The 16,788-nt window shown below is 37.8% G+C and overlaps 1 protein-coding gene across 3 annotated transcripts in view; it reads right to left on the reverse strand.

The window, feature by feature from the left end:
• Nucleotides 1-16,788, reverse strand: part of KDM7A (lysine demethylase 7A) — a 94,171-nt gene that overhangs the window by 27,278 nt on the left and 50,105 nt on the right. For all 3 annotated transcript variants that reach the window (XM_063641652.1, XM_055284214.2, XM_055284215.2), the window contains exons 4-9: nucleotides 15,043-15,203; nucleotides 12,957-13,098; nucleotides 12,151-12,337; nucleotides 10,140-10,302; nucleotides 5,763-5,850; nucleotides 4,443-4,549 (exon numbers count right to left, since the gene is read on the reverse strand). In XM_063641652.1, coding sequence (XP_063497722.1) covers nucleotides 4,443-4,549; nucleotides 5,763-5,850; nucleotides 10,140-10,302; nucleotides 12,151-12,337; nucleotides 12,957-13,098; nucleotides 15,043-15,203 — 848 coding nt within the window. The remainder of the gene's footprint in view (nucleotides 1-4,442; nucleotides 4,550-5,762; nucleotides 5,851-10,139; nucleotides 10,303-12,150; nucleotides 12,338-12,956; nucleotides 13,099-15,042; nucleotides 15,204-16,788) is intronic.

The following is a 16,788-nucleotide window of genomic DNA, read 5'->3' on the forward strand; positions in this document are numbered from 1 at the left end:
CATCCCTACCTAAATCTCATGTTCAGTTGTAATCCCCAACTGTTAGAGGGGCCTGGTGGGAGGTGATTTGATCATGGGGCTGGATCCTTCATGAATGGTTTTGCACCATCCTCTTGGTGCTGTTCTCATGACAAGTGAGTTCTTGTGAGATCTGGTTGTTTTAAAGTGTGCAGCACCTCCCCCTTCACCCTATCTTGCTCCTGCTCCCCCTTTGCCTTCCACCATGGTTATGTCTCCTGAGGCCTCCCCAGAAGCTAAGCAGATGCCAGCATCGTGCTTCCTGTAGAGCCTGAGGAACTCTGAGCCAATCAAACCCCTTTTCTTTATAAATTACCTAGTCTCAGGTATTTCTTTATAGCAATGCAAGAACAGACTAACACAATGATATGTGTTTTTATAATAGCACTAAAAAAAGAAATACTTTGGAATAAATCTAGCAAGAGATATATATGCAAAATTTCTACCAAAAAAAATTAAGAAATGCCAAGACATTAAAGATCTAAATAAATAGAGATGTTCCATATCATTTTTAGAAAATTCAATATTTATTGACATCAAATTTTGCCCAAATTCATCTCTAGAATTAACATCTTCAAAATAAAAATCTCCATGTTTTTATTTACTTGTTTGGTTGCTTTTGGTAGGGTGGTGTCAGCTTGTAATAGGGTAACTCAAAAATTTATATAAAAATGAAAGCGGAAAGAAAAGCGAAGACATACTTGAAGAAGGAGAACCTACCAGATATCAAGTCTTATCAAAGGTTAGTAAGATAGTGTGCTTGGTGGAGAGACAGACTGCTAGCCCACTGGAACAGAAGGGTGGGTGAGTGTGTGTGTGTGTATATCCCAGGACCTACACAGATATCAACACATGATATAGGAGAGAAGCAGTGTTTATGAAGAACAGAAAAAGAATAGATTACTCAAAATATGGTGCTAGGACAAGTGGATATTTATACGAAAGCAAGTGAAAATACTCCCTTCTAACACTCACAAAAAAAAAAAAAGAAAAAGAAAAAAATCAATTGCAAGTGAGTTAAAGGCCTAAATGCAAAACAGAAAACAGTAAAAGCTTTTAGAAAACAAGGATCTCTGCAAGACCTTGGGATAAGAAAGAAATACTTAAACAAGGCACAGAAAGCACTAACCATAAAAGTTGAAAAAAATACTATTTTAAATTTAAGAAATTTTGTCCTTCAGTAAAGAGAAAATCCAAAAGGCCTATACGCATATGAAAAAAATACCCAATTCCATTAATAATCAGGGAAATGTACATTAAGAGCACAAAGAATACTACTTCATATCCATGAGATTTGCAAAAATTATAACCTAACAATACCAAGTGTTGGCCAGAGCATAGAGCTTTGGGAACTCTCTTGCCCTGCCATGGAAATGGGAATTGGAAGCAATTTGGCAGCAACTACTAAATTCTACCTATGACCTAGCAATTAGGCCTGTTTTCTGGAGTAATTGTTGTAGTAGGTGACAAAGACAAGAACTTCTTAGCAGCATTTTCCATAATTGTCAAAAACCAAAAATAACTCCAAAATGTCAAACTTGCAGAATCAGTGTGTGTTTGTGTATACATATATCATAGTATATTCATACAACAGAATACTCTAGCAATGAAAAAGAACTACAGTCACACACAAAAACATGGATGAATCTCACAAACAATGCTGAGTAAAAGGTTACAAGAGAATATCAGTATGAATTTATTTGTAGGAAGTTTACAAATGGAGAAAATTAAATTATTTTAGTTTATAACATAGGTGATAAAACTGAAGAAAAGTATTATCACAAAAGTCAGGATAATGGTTATCTCTAGAAGCGAAACGGAAAGGTGTAATGAGAAAGATAACAGAGCATTTCTAAGGTATTGGCAAGGCTGTTTTTGTTTAATTTGGGTGGTGGTTACCTGAGTGAGAACAGCCTTATTCTTTACACAGTATGAATGTGTATGTGTGTATGCAGTGCGTGTGTGCAATCTATATAATCAACTATTTTAATAACATGATAAAGTAAATATAAACACACATAAACGAAAATGTCTTGAGTTTTTTTAATCAAATTGTGATAATCTAAAACAAACAAAATATATTAGATGTAGTCCAAAATTCAGCTAAGTTGAAACAAAGGACTTCGCTCCTGCACAGTGGCTAATTTCCTTACACAAATCCAAACTGGTTCACTGTTTTACTATCACTGACATGAAACACAGTAAAGAGTTTCAGATGATTCAACCTCATTTAACCCACCATATAAGCCTTAGAACAGTCTGAGAGCTGGCAAACAATAGGCCACAATGTAAAGTAAAAAGGTTACAGATAAAAGAACAACATAATTTGGGGTCACACGACCACTATTCCTGTTTCCAGGATGAACGCTTAAAATGATGGCAATTGCTATAATGATCATTTGGCTTTTGCCTTGATGAGACTGGATTGAATCACTATGATTGCCAGGTATTCTACACTGATCTGGCTAATAAAATGAAACATCTTAAAACAACCTACAAATACCCTTTTCTAATAATCCTTTTTAACAAAGTCTTTAATGCATAGTCATACTTTCAATCAGACCTCCATGTTTCTGAACTTTTGATGGCCTAACACAAAGACTAAATAGTTCTAAGACTAAGCAAATTGCTCCTGTGGCTTCACGAGCAATGGCAAGATTTTGTCTTTCAGATAAAGTTCTTAATTTGTTTTAAGAAGTTAAAGAATGAGCTTCTCTTAGACATTAGTAGAAAAGAAAAGCCACTGTGCATCACCCCAAGGTTACAGGCGTGTGTGTGTGTGTGTGTGTGTGTGTGTGTGTGTTCGTGGATAGTTTCTCCTAGCTAACCATAAGACAGGAACTTGGAGTCTTGGGATAGGAAGAGAGAAAAGAGGGGAGAAAGTATGCTGAACCAAGTATAGAGTTGTCAATCTCTTAACCAGAAGGTTCAACAGTTGGGATTTATTTCCACAAAACAAGGAAATTTGTTTTTATAAGTATATAAAAGTGTTTCTGTCTGTCTAGGCTTGCACTTACATGGGAGACTATAAACTCTATTGTCCAGTATTTTACTGAAAACTATGTATGACACTCTACAGTCTCCTGTGACATTCCTACAGCCAAGAAAAATAACTGAAAACACTGAACATGTCAGGGATTCATGATAAGGATTCATTTCTAGAGCAAAGACTGGTCTTGTGAAGAAAGGACCTGTCCCCTTCTCATACATGGGATTCTACCGCCATCCCACACACCAGAAGCACTGCCAGGACATCTCTGCACTATGCTGTGAGGTGGGGGGTTTAGGGTACCATTGTTCTATGAGTTTTATCATTTTAGTTCTGTACATTCTATCTTGGGAAGTAAATTTTTGGTTATTTCTTTTCATTTTACCTTTTCTTCTTGTTTAAAATGGAAAAAGAAGCAAATGTTCACAATAAACTTTACTGTTTAATCTGTTTATTCTGAGAGTTGTCAACTATAATAGTAGCATTATTTACAAACTGACTAGAAAAGTTAGACAACACAAAAAGCAGACAAACTATTCTCACTAGCACAAGAGGATGAAAAGCAGAAAACAGAGGCAAGTGACATCGGTCTCCAACTTGAGTGCTCAAAGATAATTAAACCAAAATATTAAAACATCAAAGTCTGAAATTCCACCTTTTATAAAGTAGCTTTTGGGTTCAACTATAAAGACAAGTTCAAAAAAGGTTTTTTTCTTCAACTACAGAATCATAACCTGACTTTTTTTTTTTTTTTTTTTTTTTTGGAGATGGAGTTTTGCTCTGTCGCCATTGCATGATCTGGGCTCAACGCAACCTCTGCCTCCCGGGTTCAAGCGATTCTCCCTGCCTCAGCCTCCCAAGTAGCTGGGATTATAGGCATGCACCACCATGCCCGGCTAATTTTTGTATTTTTTTTTTAGTAGAGACAGGGTTTCACCATGTTGGCTAGGTTGGTCTTGAACTCCTGACCTCAGGTGATCTGCCAGCCTTGGCCTCCCAAAGTGCTGGGCTTACTGGCATGAACCACTGTGCCCAGCCTAGTTTGCTTTTTTAAAAGCAAATTTTGGGAACGTGTATTAAGTAACAGTCTCTTGACACAAACTGCATTTTTGAGAGTCAGGCACTGTTACGTGCTTGATGACGTGTGCAGGCTTCTAGAATACTAGATGGAATGAACATTTCTAATATTACCTACATTGTTCTGATCCAGGTCTTTTATAACAAATTTTTAATAACATGGATTGTCAAGTTATGGACTAGAGACTCTAACTTGCTAAAAAGGTTCCTGGATGGGGGAAAACCACTTATTTAAAAAACAAAATAGGAGTGACATCCATACTCTACTAGAAAAGGGACTCTCTCTGTCAGGTGGCTATGAGTGAATTTACAAACAATATGCATCATATCATATACAAATATGCAAATTATTAATTACCTTTCAGGGTTTCCAGCAAGTTTTTGGCTACAAACCAACATATGGCTTCAAAGAAAGGGAATTTGAAAAGATCTGGTGTTTTTAGCCTTTTCTCCATCTCATAACACCTAAATGAATTTGAAGAAATTTTTAATATTAATATTTGCATTTCAAAGTTAGATGAAAGTAACCAACTGGAAAATAAAATAACCAGGTCATGATATATAAGACCAGTGAAGTATTTTACACTTCTTAGCAACATTACATTTGGACAAGACTGAATTGTGATCTTATCCAGGTTCTGACTTTAAGGAATTTGATGGTATACTTAAGAATTGTATTGGACTTCACATCAGGATCACACATTGGGATTTGTATCCTAGTTTTAACAAAAGATATTTTTATGAGGGTTCTACTACAATAAATAAAACTGTGTGTTTCAGAAAACACCTCCATGTGTTAGAGACAACAGTGCAATACCCACCCAAAAAAGTTTTATTTAGGCTCAACTAGGCATTCCAGCTCAAGACCACACTTGGCAAGAATTAAACAGGAGCCATCCCTCCCTCAGGGACAGCTCAGGTACAAAAAGACAAGATCCACACTTGGTAGGTGTGGGAGCTGTTTAAGGCTTAAAGCCTTATGCCCTGTAAGAGCCACTATCTCCTGTAATAACGCCACACACAGATGCATAGCTTCTAGGGATCTCTATGAGTGTGCCAAGTTACAAGAGTTACCACATTCAGGCAAGTCCAGAGACATGGCTTCCTAACTAGGTATTTCTAATTCTCCCAGTCCTGATGCAGTTTATCAATCAGAAATCATTTTTACCATAAGCAGTATTACCTAGTAAAAGTCAACACTCATTAGACTACCAGGAGAAGAGAGTTATGCAAAGGTCAAATTCTCATACGGAGGAGAAACAGCTGTTAATCCTTTACCTGCAGCAAAATTAAAGCAGATGTTTTGATAGCAGTCCTGACTTAGGGTTGCTTTTTTCTAGCACCATATGTCACATCTGAGTCTGACTAGATTTTGTTCATCTCCCTCATTGCAAAAATAGCCAAAGGAGAACACATACATTTTCACAAAATTTTGAAATTTGGAATATTATCTGAATAAGTTCCCTTTTGTTGTTGTTGTTTTAGATTTGAAATGCAAATTATCCTCCTGGCAAAATTTTAAAATACTACTTTTGTTAAAAGCTCCTATCCCTAATAATATCTCAGGGACTATTTCCATGGAATCTCAAATAAAATAAGCTATTGATTTTTTTAAGTTAAAAAGAGTATCCTATTTTTAAAAAGGACAAAAGGTCATCTAAATACTGATGACACAAACCTGAGCTGCATGCCAATGTTAAGGTTGTGCAGGAAGTTCCCCCCAAAAGCCATACAGTCCTGAGAAGTGAGCACAGCATGGATCCACCCTAAAATGGTTAAAAATATATAAAGCAGTCATTTTTCAATATGTAAACTAAACAAACAGGATATCTACCTGTGAAGTAACTCAAAATATCAATATCAGTTTACTTCATATTTCAGTGCTAGAGAAGTTAATGTTTATTACAATCTATAGATTTAATTATTTATTAAATGCCTATTATATGGTAGGCTCTATGCTGAGTTTGAGAAATAAGGTGACGGTTTTTGTAGTTGTTACTGTATTTGTTTTTTTCTTTTTAAAAATAGAGATGGGGTCTCACTTTGTTGCCCAGGCTGGTCTCAAACTCCTGGCCTCAAGTCATCCTCTCACATTGGCCTCCCAAAGTGCTGAAATTAAGGCGTGAGGCCACTGTGCCCAGCCTGTTTTTTTTTAGTTTAAAAACACAACCCAACTTTATGTTAAAGATTTTACTCTGAGACCAGCCAAATCTGGTTTGAATTAGAAAAGCACATTTTCCATTAGAGAGCACACTGGGATTGATGGGACACTTCACCGCCCTGGTGTGTGCCCTGAAAGGACTAAGCAGAGGAGGATCAGAGGAGTCAGAGACCTGACTCTGTAGAAGGAAAAGGTAGATCACCCACATTTAATTATGAAGGGTTATGGTCCTACAAATATAGGTGTTGCCAAAAAATTGTATTTTGTATTCCCATACAAATGCTTACAAAGTGAGAACCATTTCTAAGACACAACATCTAACTTTTGAAAAAAATGTTTGCAGACTTAAAGACTTGGCCGGGCGCGGTGGCTCACGCTTGTAATCCCAGCACTTTGGGAGGCCGAGGCAGGCGGATCACGAGGTCAGGAGATCGAGACCACGGTGAAACCCTGTCTCTACTAAAAAAAATACAAAAAAATTAGCCGGGCGTGGTGGCCGGCGCCTGTAGTCCCAGCTAATCGGAGAGGCTGAGGCAGGAGAATGGCGTGAACCTGGGAGGCGGAGCTTGCAGTGAGCCGAGATTGTGCCACTGCACTCCAGCCTGGGCGACAGAGCGAGACTCTGTCTCAAAAAAAAAAAAAAAGACTTCACCAGAAATACACACACATATTTGTATGCAAATTAGCTTTTAAAATACACAAATCCTGTTTTCTTTATATTTTTCATCTTTTGACCCCTCACTGAACTGTAACACAAAACAAAAAACCCTCAAAGGACTCACTTTCAAGTGTGCCCATTTCTGTGCTCAAAGGCACAAAGCCTTGAGCTTGACCTTGAAACCACAAATTAGAAGTCTGTGCCAACTCCAAATCCTACACATCAGTGGTTCTCAATAGTGGCAGTACTGCCTGTTCAAGATGTTTTAGAACGTTTAGGGGCTTTTCTGATTGTCACAATGATCTGGTAGCACTACTGGCATTTTGTGAGTGGGAGCCAGGCGTGCAACATGTGAGACAGTTCCATACAAAATGAAATTGTCCTGCATCACTCGGGACTGTCAAATTTTCCTGTGTATTCATATAGGTACAAAGCCTGTCCTATTAACTATCTGAGCCTAGAAATTAGAACTCTATTATTATATATTATTACATATATCTGTATATACAGACACCCACACACAGTATATTTTCACGGTTTTGAAATACAAAAACTGTACTGTAGTTTGGAAGCTTATCAGTTGCTAACTACCTTGGGAAAAAAATCACATTGCCTACAGCAGTGGTTCTCCACATATGGTCCCCCTACCAGCAGCACCTGAATCAGCCAAGAACTTGTTAGAAATGCACATTCTCAGGCCCACTCTAGATCCACAGAATCCGAACCTTGGCCATGAGGTCCAGCAATCTGTGTTGTAACCAGCCTTCCAGGTGATTCTGATATTCGAGGAAGTATCAGTACCTACACCAGTGCTACTGACAGAATTTGTGTTGCCACTGACACACACCTAGATTGATTTCCTTCCTTATGCAATTACCATTTCATTCTGTTCTCTAATGCTGCTGTGCCTAGACAGGCACATACTGAAATAGCATTTCATTATAAATTACCTTTTTATTTCTTCTTTATATTCTAGTTAGGACATTAAATCAATTTAAAAAATTATTCTATGTCAATTTATGATTTTGAAGAGGGTACAACAAAATACTTAATATAAAAGTAGGAAGATTTAAGGGAGGGGCATTCACAATGTGAATGAGCCCATTCACAATGAAAATACTGTTACTTATCTAGGCAAATATTCTGGTAGTTCTAAGGCATGTCTTCATTTATTCAACATACATTTGTTATTATATATACCAGAGGCAAGGCTTTCAGCAGGACCTGCAGGGACAGATCCCAGTGAACTATAAAGTCATTAGGGTCACCAAAACCAGCACACAGTTCTCAAAACCACTGGTCTGGACAGTCTATACTCTACATTCATTTACATCTCAAAATGAGAGGCCTGATACCTATACTTGAGGCTACAGCTAAGACTGATACTAAATCCTTTCTTTGAGGGTCTCTCAAGACATACCCTTTGCTGTCCTAACTGTCCTGGGACAGCAGCCCAGATTCTTACAGGCTTGGTCTTTAACAGCAATGGAGAGCTGACCATAGTTAAGACTATCAAAATTAAAAACTTTTGTGCATCAAAGGACATTATCAAGAAAGTGAGCAGATAACCCACAAAATGGGAGCAAATTATTTGCAAATCATACATACTGATATGGGTCTAGTACAGAGAATAAAGAATGCTTACAAACTCAACAATTAAAAAGGACAACACAATTTTAAAATGAGCAAAGGATTTGAATAGACATTTCTCAAAGAAAATATGCAAATGCCCAACAAGAAAAATGCTCAGCATCATTACTCATTAAGGAAATGCAAATCCAAATCATGACACATCACACCCACTAGAATGGTGAGGGTGTGGAGAAACTGGAACCCAAATACACTGCTGGTGGTAACATAAAATGGTGCAGCCATTTGGAGAACGGGTCAGCAATTCCTCAAGAAGTTAACCGTAGTTAAACCATGTAATGCAGCAATTCTACTACAAGCTATATTTACCCAAGAGCAAGGAAAACATACCTCCACATAAAAAATTGTATACAAATGTTCAAAGCAGCACCAAATAGTCAAAATGTGGAAACAACCCAATGCCCACCAACAGGTGAATGGATAAACAAAATACGGTAAAGCTGAGTACCCCTTATCCAAAATGCTTGGAACCAGAAGTACTCAGATTTCACATTTTTTTGGATCTTGGAATATTTGCATTATATACTTACCAGCTGAGCATCCCCAATCTGAAAATCCAAAATCCAAAATGCCTCAATAAGCATTTCCTCTTGAGGGTCACGCAGATGCTCAAAAGCTTTCAATTTTGGAGCATTTCAGATTTTGGACTTTTGCATTAGGGATGCTCAACCTGTATATCCCACAATGGAACATTACTGGGCCATGAAAAGATGAAGTAATGATACATGCTACAACATAGATAAGCCTAGAAAATAGTATGCTGGCCGGGCGTAGAGGCTCACGCCTGTAATCCCCAGTACTTTGGTGGGCGGATCACGAGGTCAGGAGATTGAGACCATCCTGGCTAATACGTGAAACCCCGTCTCTACTAAAAATACAAAAAATTAGCCGGGCATGGTGGCAGGCGCCTGTAGTCCCAGCTACTTGGAAGGCTGAGGCAGCAGAATGGCATGAACCCGGGATGGGGAGCTTGCAGTGAGCCGAGATGACGCCACTGCATTCCAGCCTGGGTGACAGAGCGAGACTGTCTCAAAAAAAAAAAAAAAAAAAAAGAAAAGAAAATAATATGCTAAGTGAAAGAAGCTAGATGCAAAAGCCCACATATTGTATGATTCCATCAACATGAAGTATCCAAAGAGGCAAATCCACAGAGACAGAAAGTACATTCGTGGTTGCCAGGGGCTCAGTGGAGGTGGGAATGGGAAGTGACTGCTAGAGTATGAGGTTTCTTTTTGAGACGATGAAAATATTCTGGAATTAGATAGTGGTGATATTTGCCCAACTTTATTAATCTACTAAAAACTGCTGAGTTGTACACTTTAAAAGGGTGAATATTGTGGTATATGAATTTTTTCTCAATAAAAATAAAAATGAAGGCAAATGATATAAATACAATGCCAAAAGAAGTCCTAACTAGAAGAGAAACCCTCTAAGGAACAAAACGTAAAAGTCCAAGATCAGAATTATTTCTTAACAAATGTCATAAAAACTACTTTCCAAACATGTTAAAGCCAGAGGTTCTAGTTAAAAGCCAAGTCCATGTGACTATCAACCATGTTGAGTAGGGGATGGGATGAAAACCTTACCTGTAGGAACAAATAAGGTATGTCCCTGCTTTACCACACATTTGTAGCATTTATCCACCTTATCTCCAAAGAACACCTCACTCTGGGTCACAGATGAACTCCAAGATTCATAACGTGCCAAATTTTCATCTGTTGGCTTTATTAAATAAAAAATCTTCTCACCCTAAAAGGAAGTATCATACTATTTTTGAAAAAGCAAAAGCCATACTTAGGATAGCCTACATTGATGCAATTTCTCAATACAATGATACAAATTAAATTGGATAATTATCAGATTCTTTTAGGTTCAAAAGACGTATTTCACACACCTGATCAGTAGCTATTGCCCTTAGTAAATGTTTTCATGTTTAAAGCTCCCCCTCCTCAACTGATAAGGAGTCAATAGTGTTGAAGAAATAGCTGTAAGACAGGAGGGCAGAGAAGCACAAACATCCCACTGACCTCCTCTCATTGTCAAATAGAGAAGTAAATATGTGTTGACAGGCCCACAGTCATCTCTGCAAGCTTTGCCCTTTCTACTAAGATCCACAGCATAATGATTATTTTTAAAAACCTATAAATGAGCTTCCTTTAATAAACTAATTCTTTGCTACTTCATGAAGAAAAAAACAGGAACCCAAGGACCCAGCAACAAATATAGCCCAGAACATTGCTGAGGCACAAGCATTTGATATAGATGAAGACTGAGTTTCTACATCAGTACTCTCCAATACAACTTTCTGTGCTGATGGAAATTTTTTGTATCTGTGCTGACCAATACAGTAGCCATTAGCCACATGTGGCTACTGAGCACTTGAAATGTGCCTAGGTATAAACAAGGAACTGAATTTTTAATTACATTCCATTTTAATTATTTAAATTTAGTCACACATGGCTAGTGGCAACTGTTTTGAACAATGCAGCTCTAGATAAAGCAAGGTGAATATAAATTGCAAATAATTGTTTTTTTGTTTTGTTTTTTTTTTTTTTGAGATATGGTCTCGCTCTGTTGCCCAGACTGGAGTGCAATGGTGCAATCACAGCATGCTGCACCCTCAACTTCCTGGGCTCAAGTGATCCTCCTGCCTCAACCTCTTGAGTAGCTGTGACTACAAGCACGAGCCACCACACCTGGCTAATTTTTTAATTTTTATTTTTAGAGACAGGGTCTTGCTCTGTTGCCCAGCCTGGAGTGCAGTGGAGTGATCACAGCACACTGCAGCCTTAACTTCCTGGGCTCGTGATCTTCCTGCCTCAGCCTCTTGAGTAGCTATGACTACAGGCATGAGCCACCATGCCTGGCTACTTTTATTTTTATTTTTAGAGACAGGATCTCGCTCTGTTGCCCAGGCTGGAATGCAGTGGTGCAATCACAGAGCACTGCAGCCTCAACTTCCTGAGCTCAAGTGATCCTCCTGCCTGAGCCTCTTGAGTAGCTGTGACTACAGGAATGAGCCACCATGCCTGGCTAATGTTTTTATTTTTATTTTTAGAGACAGGGTCTCACTATGTTGCTCAGGCTGGTCTTGAACTCCTGGGCTCAAATAATCTTCCCAGCTTGGCCTCCTCTCAAAGTGCTGGGATTATAGGTGTAAGCCACTACACCCAGCCAAGAACTGGTATTTTTATAGGCATTCCTGACTTATCCAACAAGCTATCCTAGCCCAACATTAAGGCCAGAAGCAATTATTACTGTAATTTTGCTCCTTCACAGATATTTAATTCAGGGATTAAAGGTTAATTAACTAGGGGAAAAAGAATCAAGAAGAGACAAAAGGCTAAAAGAAACCAACTTAAAAGATGAGGGCAGAAAGTAAATTTAATATAAATTTAAAAGTCACGGCTCTTCCATTATTTGAGATTTAAAAAAAAAAATCGTAACGTTTAAAGGCAAAGTGACAGTTCCTGGTTAAAAAGTAAAGAAAAAAACTTCCCCCTTTACAAGTAACATTTACAAGAAATGAATACGCCACTGAAAAACTAAGGCTATATGTTTTTGTCAGTGAGAGAACAAAAAATACCCCAATCTTACCCAGAGGACATGGTACCAGACTGAAGTTCCACCGAAGTCAATGTGGAAATCTGTATAGCTGTCTTGAACTCCCATTAAGCAATATTTCTGAACAAATGGCTTGGGAAAGACTGAATCATCTGGCCAATAATTTTCCACCCAGGAAAGTTTTTTGGCTATATCAGGGACCTCCACCAATTCAGACATCCTTTTAAAAAACAAACATACACACACACCCACATTATGCAAATTAAAAATTCTTAAAAACTGCTTTTCTCATCTATTCCCAAACCAAATAATTAAATGGAACTTAAGGTTAACAACAACACTTAAAAGTTTAAAACACATGTTTTTTTGTTTTTGAGACAGAGTCTTGCTCTGTCGCCTAGGCTGGAGTGCAGTGGCACAATCTTGGCTCACTGCAAACTCCGTCCTGCCGGGTTCAAGAGATTCTCGTGCCTCAGCCTCTCTGAGTAGCTGGGATTATAGGCATGTGCCACCACGCCCAGCTGATTTTTGTTATTTTTAGTAGAGAGGGGGTTACGCCATGTTGGCCAGGCTGGTTTTGAACTCCTGGCCTCAAGCGATCCACTCGCCTTGGCCTCCCAAAATGCTGGGATTAAGGCATAAGCCACCGTGCCCAGCCAAAAGTTTAAAATACATCTTATTTCTAAATATCTCTTGAGCGTCCTAATGCAAAATTTATAACATTGCTACCACTGGACAACTTTAGAAGTCACAACTATGTTTCTTCCTAAAATAAATACATCATTACACTACATTTAGCTAACACTCAGAATGCTAAACCAAAATACCCAACTACTCACTTTGTATCTGAAAATTCAAGGCTGATCACATTTAACACTTTTGGTCTGTTAGGATTCATGAAGTATTTAACATAATTGTGAAGTGTCATTTTGCTGTCTGCCTGCCTCGCCACATCAATGACATCTATCACTTTGTCACCACCTGCAGAGAAAAATTACAGTCTTATTATTGGACTTAAGAGTTACATCAGCAGATGCTCTAATCAAAAAATATTTTAACTTTGATAATTAAACCAACTATAAAACTATGTAGTCTAGACAAAGATTTTCCCTATACTCTTAATTTCTCAAGTTCAACTGGACCTTTCAGGAAAAAAGGGACAATTTTTCAGAGGAAAAGGAAAGCAGTAAGACAGAGCTGCACAATTTACACTGAACATAAAAGTGTACATGGCTTACAAAGCTTTCTGTATACCAATGATATCTTGATGTACAGCTCATAATGACAAAAAAATACATTATATTGGCATGTAGAAATTGTGCAACATTGTCTGGATTTCAGTTTTCTCGGGCATAAAATGAGGAGATTGACTTTTCCCTTTCACTTTTGTAACACCTAAAATATTCTAAGGCTATCATTTCAAAAAAAAAACACATCACTCATTGGAGAATTAGCATGCAAGTTGACCAGGACAATTTCTGCCTTCCTGATATTGCCTTCTAATATTGTCCTTCAAGAAAAAATTAGTGATTGGGAAGCAAAAATTAGTTCACATTAGTACCAGTGTCCAAAGGCCTGAGTTCCAAATTGTGATTAATTTACAGTTTTCGTATAAACCCATGAGGTGATGTTTACAGACCACTGCACTGCTACACTAGGAAGCATAATTAGTTTGACAATGGACCATGGGATAAGGTAGAATTCAAAATATGGCAATACTTAACCAATCCGAAATAGAAAACAAATAAATGCCATTTTCTTACTTTAATGCAACTTCATATAGGTTAAGAAAGTCTTGCCTTATAGACTTCTTTATCTTCAGGAGGCAACACAGTTCTGCTCATAGTATTTAACTGAAATGCTCTGCAGCACCAAAAAGTTAGCTATCAAGCAGTTTGAGCATTTTTTTCTGGCACATGTATTACACTAGCTATCTGTTTTGCAGATGCTATCTACGCAAATAGGTTAATCCATCCTCTCATTTGTCAAATAGCCTCATCCTCTCACTTGTCAAATATTCAAATTTAGCTGAATGTGAAGTTACGATATTTAGTTAGATTTCCTCAGTGAAACAATAATCAACGAGAATTGTCAACCAATGGCTCGATAAAGGGACAAGTTCTCAGATATTCCATGCTGAGGAGATAATGTAGTAAACATTTGAGTAGATAATGTAGTAAACATACAACTTTGAGTCAAAATAGATTTGGAATCTAATCTCAAATATTCTCTATCTACTGCTGACAAGAAATGACATCTACGTATAGTCAGCTTTATCTGTAAATATCATGACAATGAATGAAATGACTAAAAATGTCAACAACATGGCAAGGGGTATAGGGGTTCCTCCCTTATTTCTCATGTCTTTCTGTTTCTTTGAGGAATTTTCAAAATCACAAATTAAGTCCAGACATCATTAAATGGCAATATTCACCAAGTCATTATTATAAAAACAGGTTTGAAAATGATCTGCTCTTTTTACCACCTTTCCTCTAAGCAGCAGCAGGTCACAAAGCAGACTCCAGAGGACTAACTGTGCAGCTGGTGTACTGGGATCTGGGAATTTTGCACCTGTATCCTACAGATGCCTACAACCAATCCAACTTTCCAATATCTTCTTCCTGGTATCTATATCTATCCCTCAGTAATGATTTTCCCTAAGCAAGTATCAGAAAACGTAATGGCACAAAAGAAAGCAGCAGGATGAAGTTGAGTAAATAAGAACAAGTAAAATTGTCATTCTGTTTTTCTGACAGTTGTAGGTCTGCTGAGAAAAACTAGTTTTCAATATAGATGATACTGAGCCTCACTTTTCTGAGCAGAAAACTAAATTGACATTTCTTCATTTAACCATTAATATTACCAGGACTATCATTTTTACTTTTACCATGTTTTCCTAGGTACTTAAAGAAATAAAGTTCGTACCTACATAACGTTCCACATCCATCACAGAAAATGTAGGTGGAGGGAGCCTGAGTCCTAGATCATCTAATTTAGGGACCATAATAGGGACATCAAATCCATGTTTCTCCAGATATCTTTGTGTCAGCTGGCTGCCATGCATCTTTATAATTATTTCATCGGCACTAAGGAAAAACATAAGAATAAAAATGTCATTTTTATTGGTAAGGTCAGTTTAAAAAAAATGCTGTAGTGATGGGTTAATTCATATACTGGATTATCTATATCAGTGGTTCTTAACCTATCATATCTCATTCTTCTTTTAATGACAAATGTTTTGTAAATCTTTTGCTATCCTAAACTAAAATTTATAGATAATGTAATATACATAATTCAATACATACAATTAGAAATATAAAGTGGTCTAAATGCAAAAAGAAAAAACCAACCTAGTTTATAGTAAAATATGTACAAGATGAGTATCCCTAATCCAAAAATACAAACTCTAAAATGCTCCAAAATCCAAAATGTTTTGAGCATTGAAGAGTTCACTGAAGCATTTCAGATTTTCCGATTAGGGATGCTCAGCTGCTAAGTATAATGCAAATATTCCAAAAAAAAAAAAAAAATCTGAAATCGTTTCTGAAACACTTCTGTTCCTTAGCATTTTGGATAAGGGATACTCAACCTGTATTTTAGTATGTAAACTACACTAGAAGACATCATAAAATAATAGGATGCTTACAACTAGTTGTAATGAATGGTTAGATTTAACTTAAATAGTAACACCAGAAGCCACTTGATACAGGATGTGTAGAAATTTGGGAGAGCAAAAGGTAGAGTGTGCATTAGAATAAAAACTAGTCAGGCCAGGCACGGTGGCTCATGTCTGTAATTCCCAGCACTTTGGGAGGCTGAGGTGAGTGGATCACCTGAGGTCAGGAGTTTGAGACCAGCCTGACCAACATGGTGAAACCTCGTCTCTACTAAAAATACAAAAATTAGCTGGGTGTGGTGGTGGGCATCTGTAATCCCAGCTACTTGGGAGGCTGAGGCAGGAGAATCGCTTGAACCTGGGAGACGGAGGTTGCAGTGAGCCGAAATTGCGCCATTGCACTCCAGCCTGAGCGACAGGAGCAAAACTCCATCTCAAAAATAAATAAATAAATAAATAAAAAATAAAAATGAGTCAGATTTTATCTGACTATAAAATTCTACACAACTATCTAAAGTCTAATGGAACACAGAACAATTAATTCTTGTTCTGCATATTGAAAGATGACTAGCATCCCTGGTCCCCGCCCACTGAGACAAGCGTCCAAAATGCTCCCATTGACAACTACTGATTTAAATGACCCGTTACAACCAGTATTTAGTAAGTCTTTTTTTTTTTTTTTTTTTTTTGAGACGGAGTCTCACTCTGTCACCCAGGCTGGAGTGCAGTGGCGCGATCTCGGCTCACTGCAAGCTCCACCTCCTGGGTTCAGGCCATTCTCCTGCCTCAGCCTCCCAAGTAGCTGGGACTACAGGCGCCCGCCACCACACTTGGCTAACTTTTTTTTGTTTTTTGGTTTTTTTTTAGTAGAGACAGGGTTTCACCACATTACCCTGGATGGTCTTGATCTCCCAACCTCATGATCCACCCACCTCGGCCTCCCAAAGTGCTGGGATTACAGGCGTGAGCCACTGCGCGGGGCCTAGTAAGTCTTAATACTATGTAGTAACTTTAAGCCAAGAATGGCTGGATCTCCAGTTGCCCTCTCTGATGAT

This window comes from Symphalangus syndactylus, chromosome 6 (genome assembly GCF_028878055.3).
Source record: "Symphalangus syndactylus isolate Jambi chromosome 6, NHGRI_mSymSyn1-v2.1_pri, whole genome shotgun sequence".
Taxonomy (NCBI): Eukaryota; Metazoa; Chordata; class Mammalia; order Primates; family Hylobatidae; genus Symphalangus; species Symphalangus syndactylus.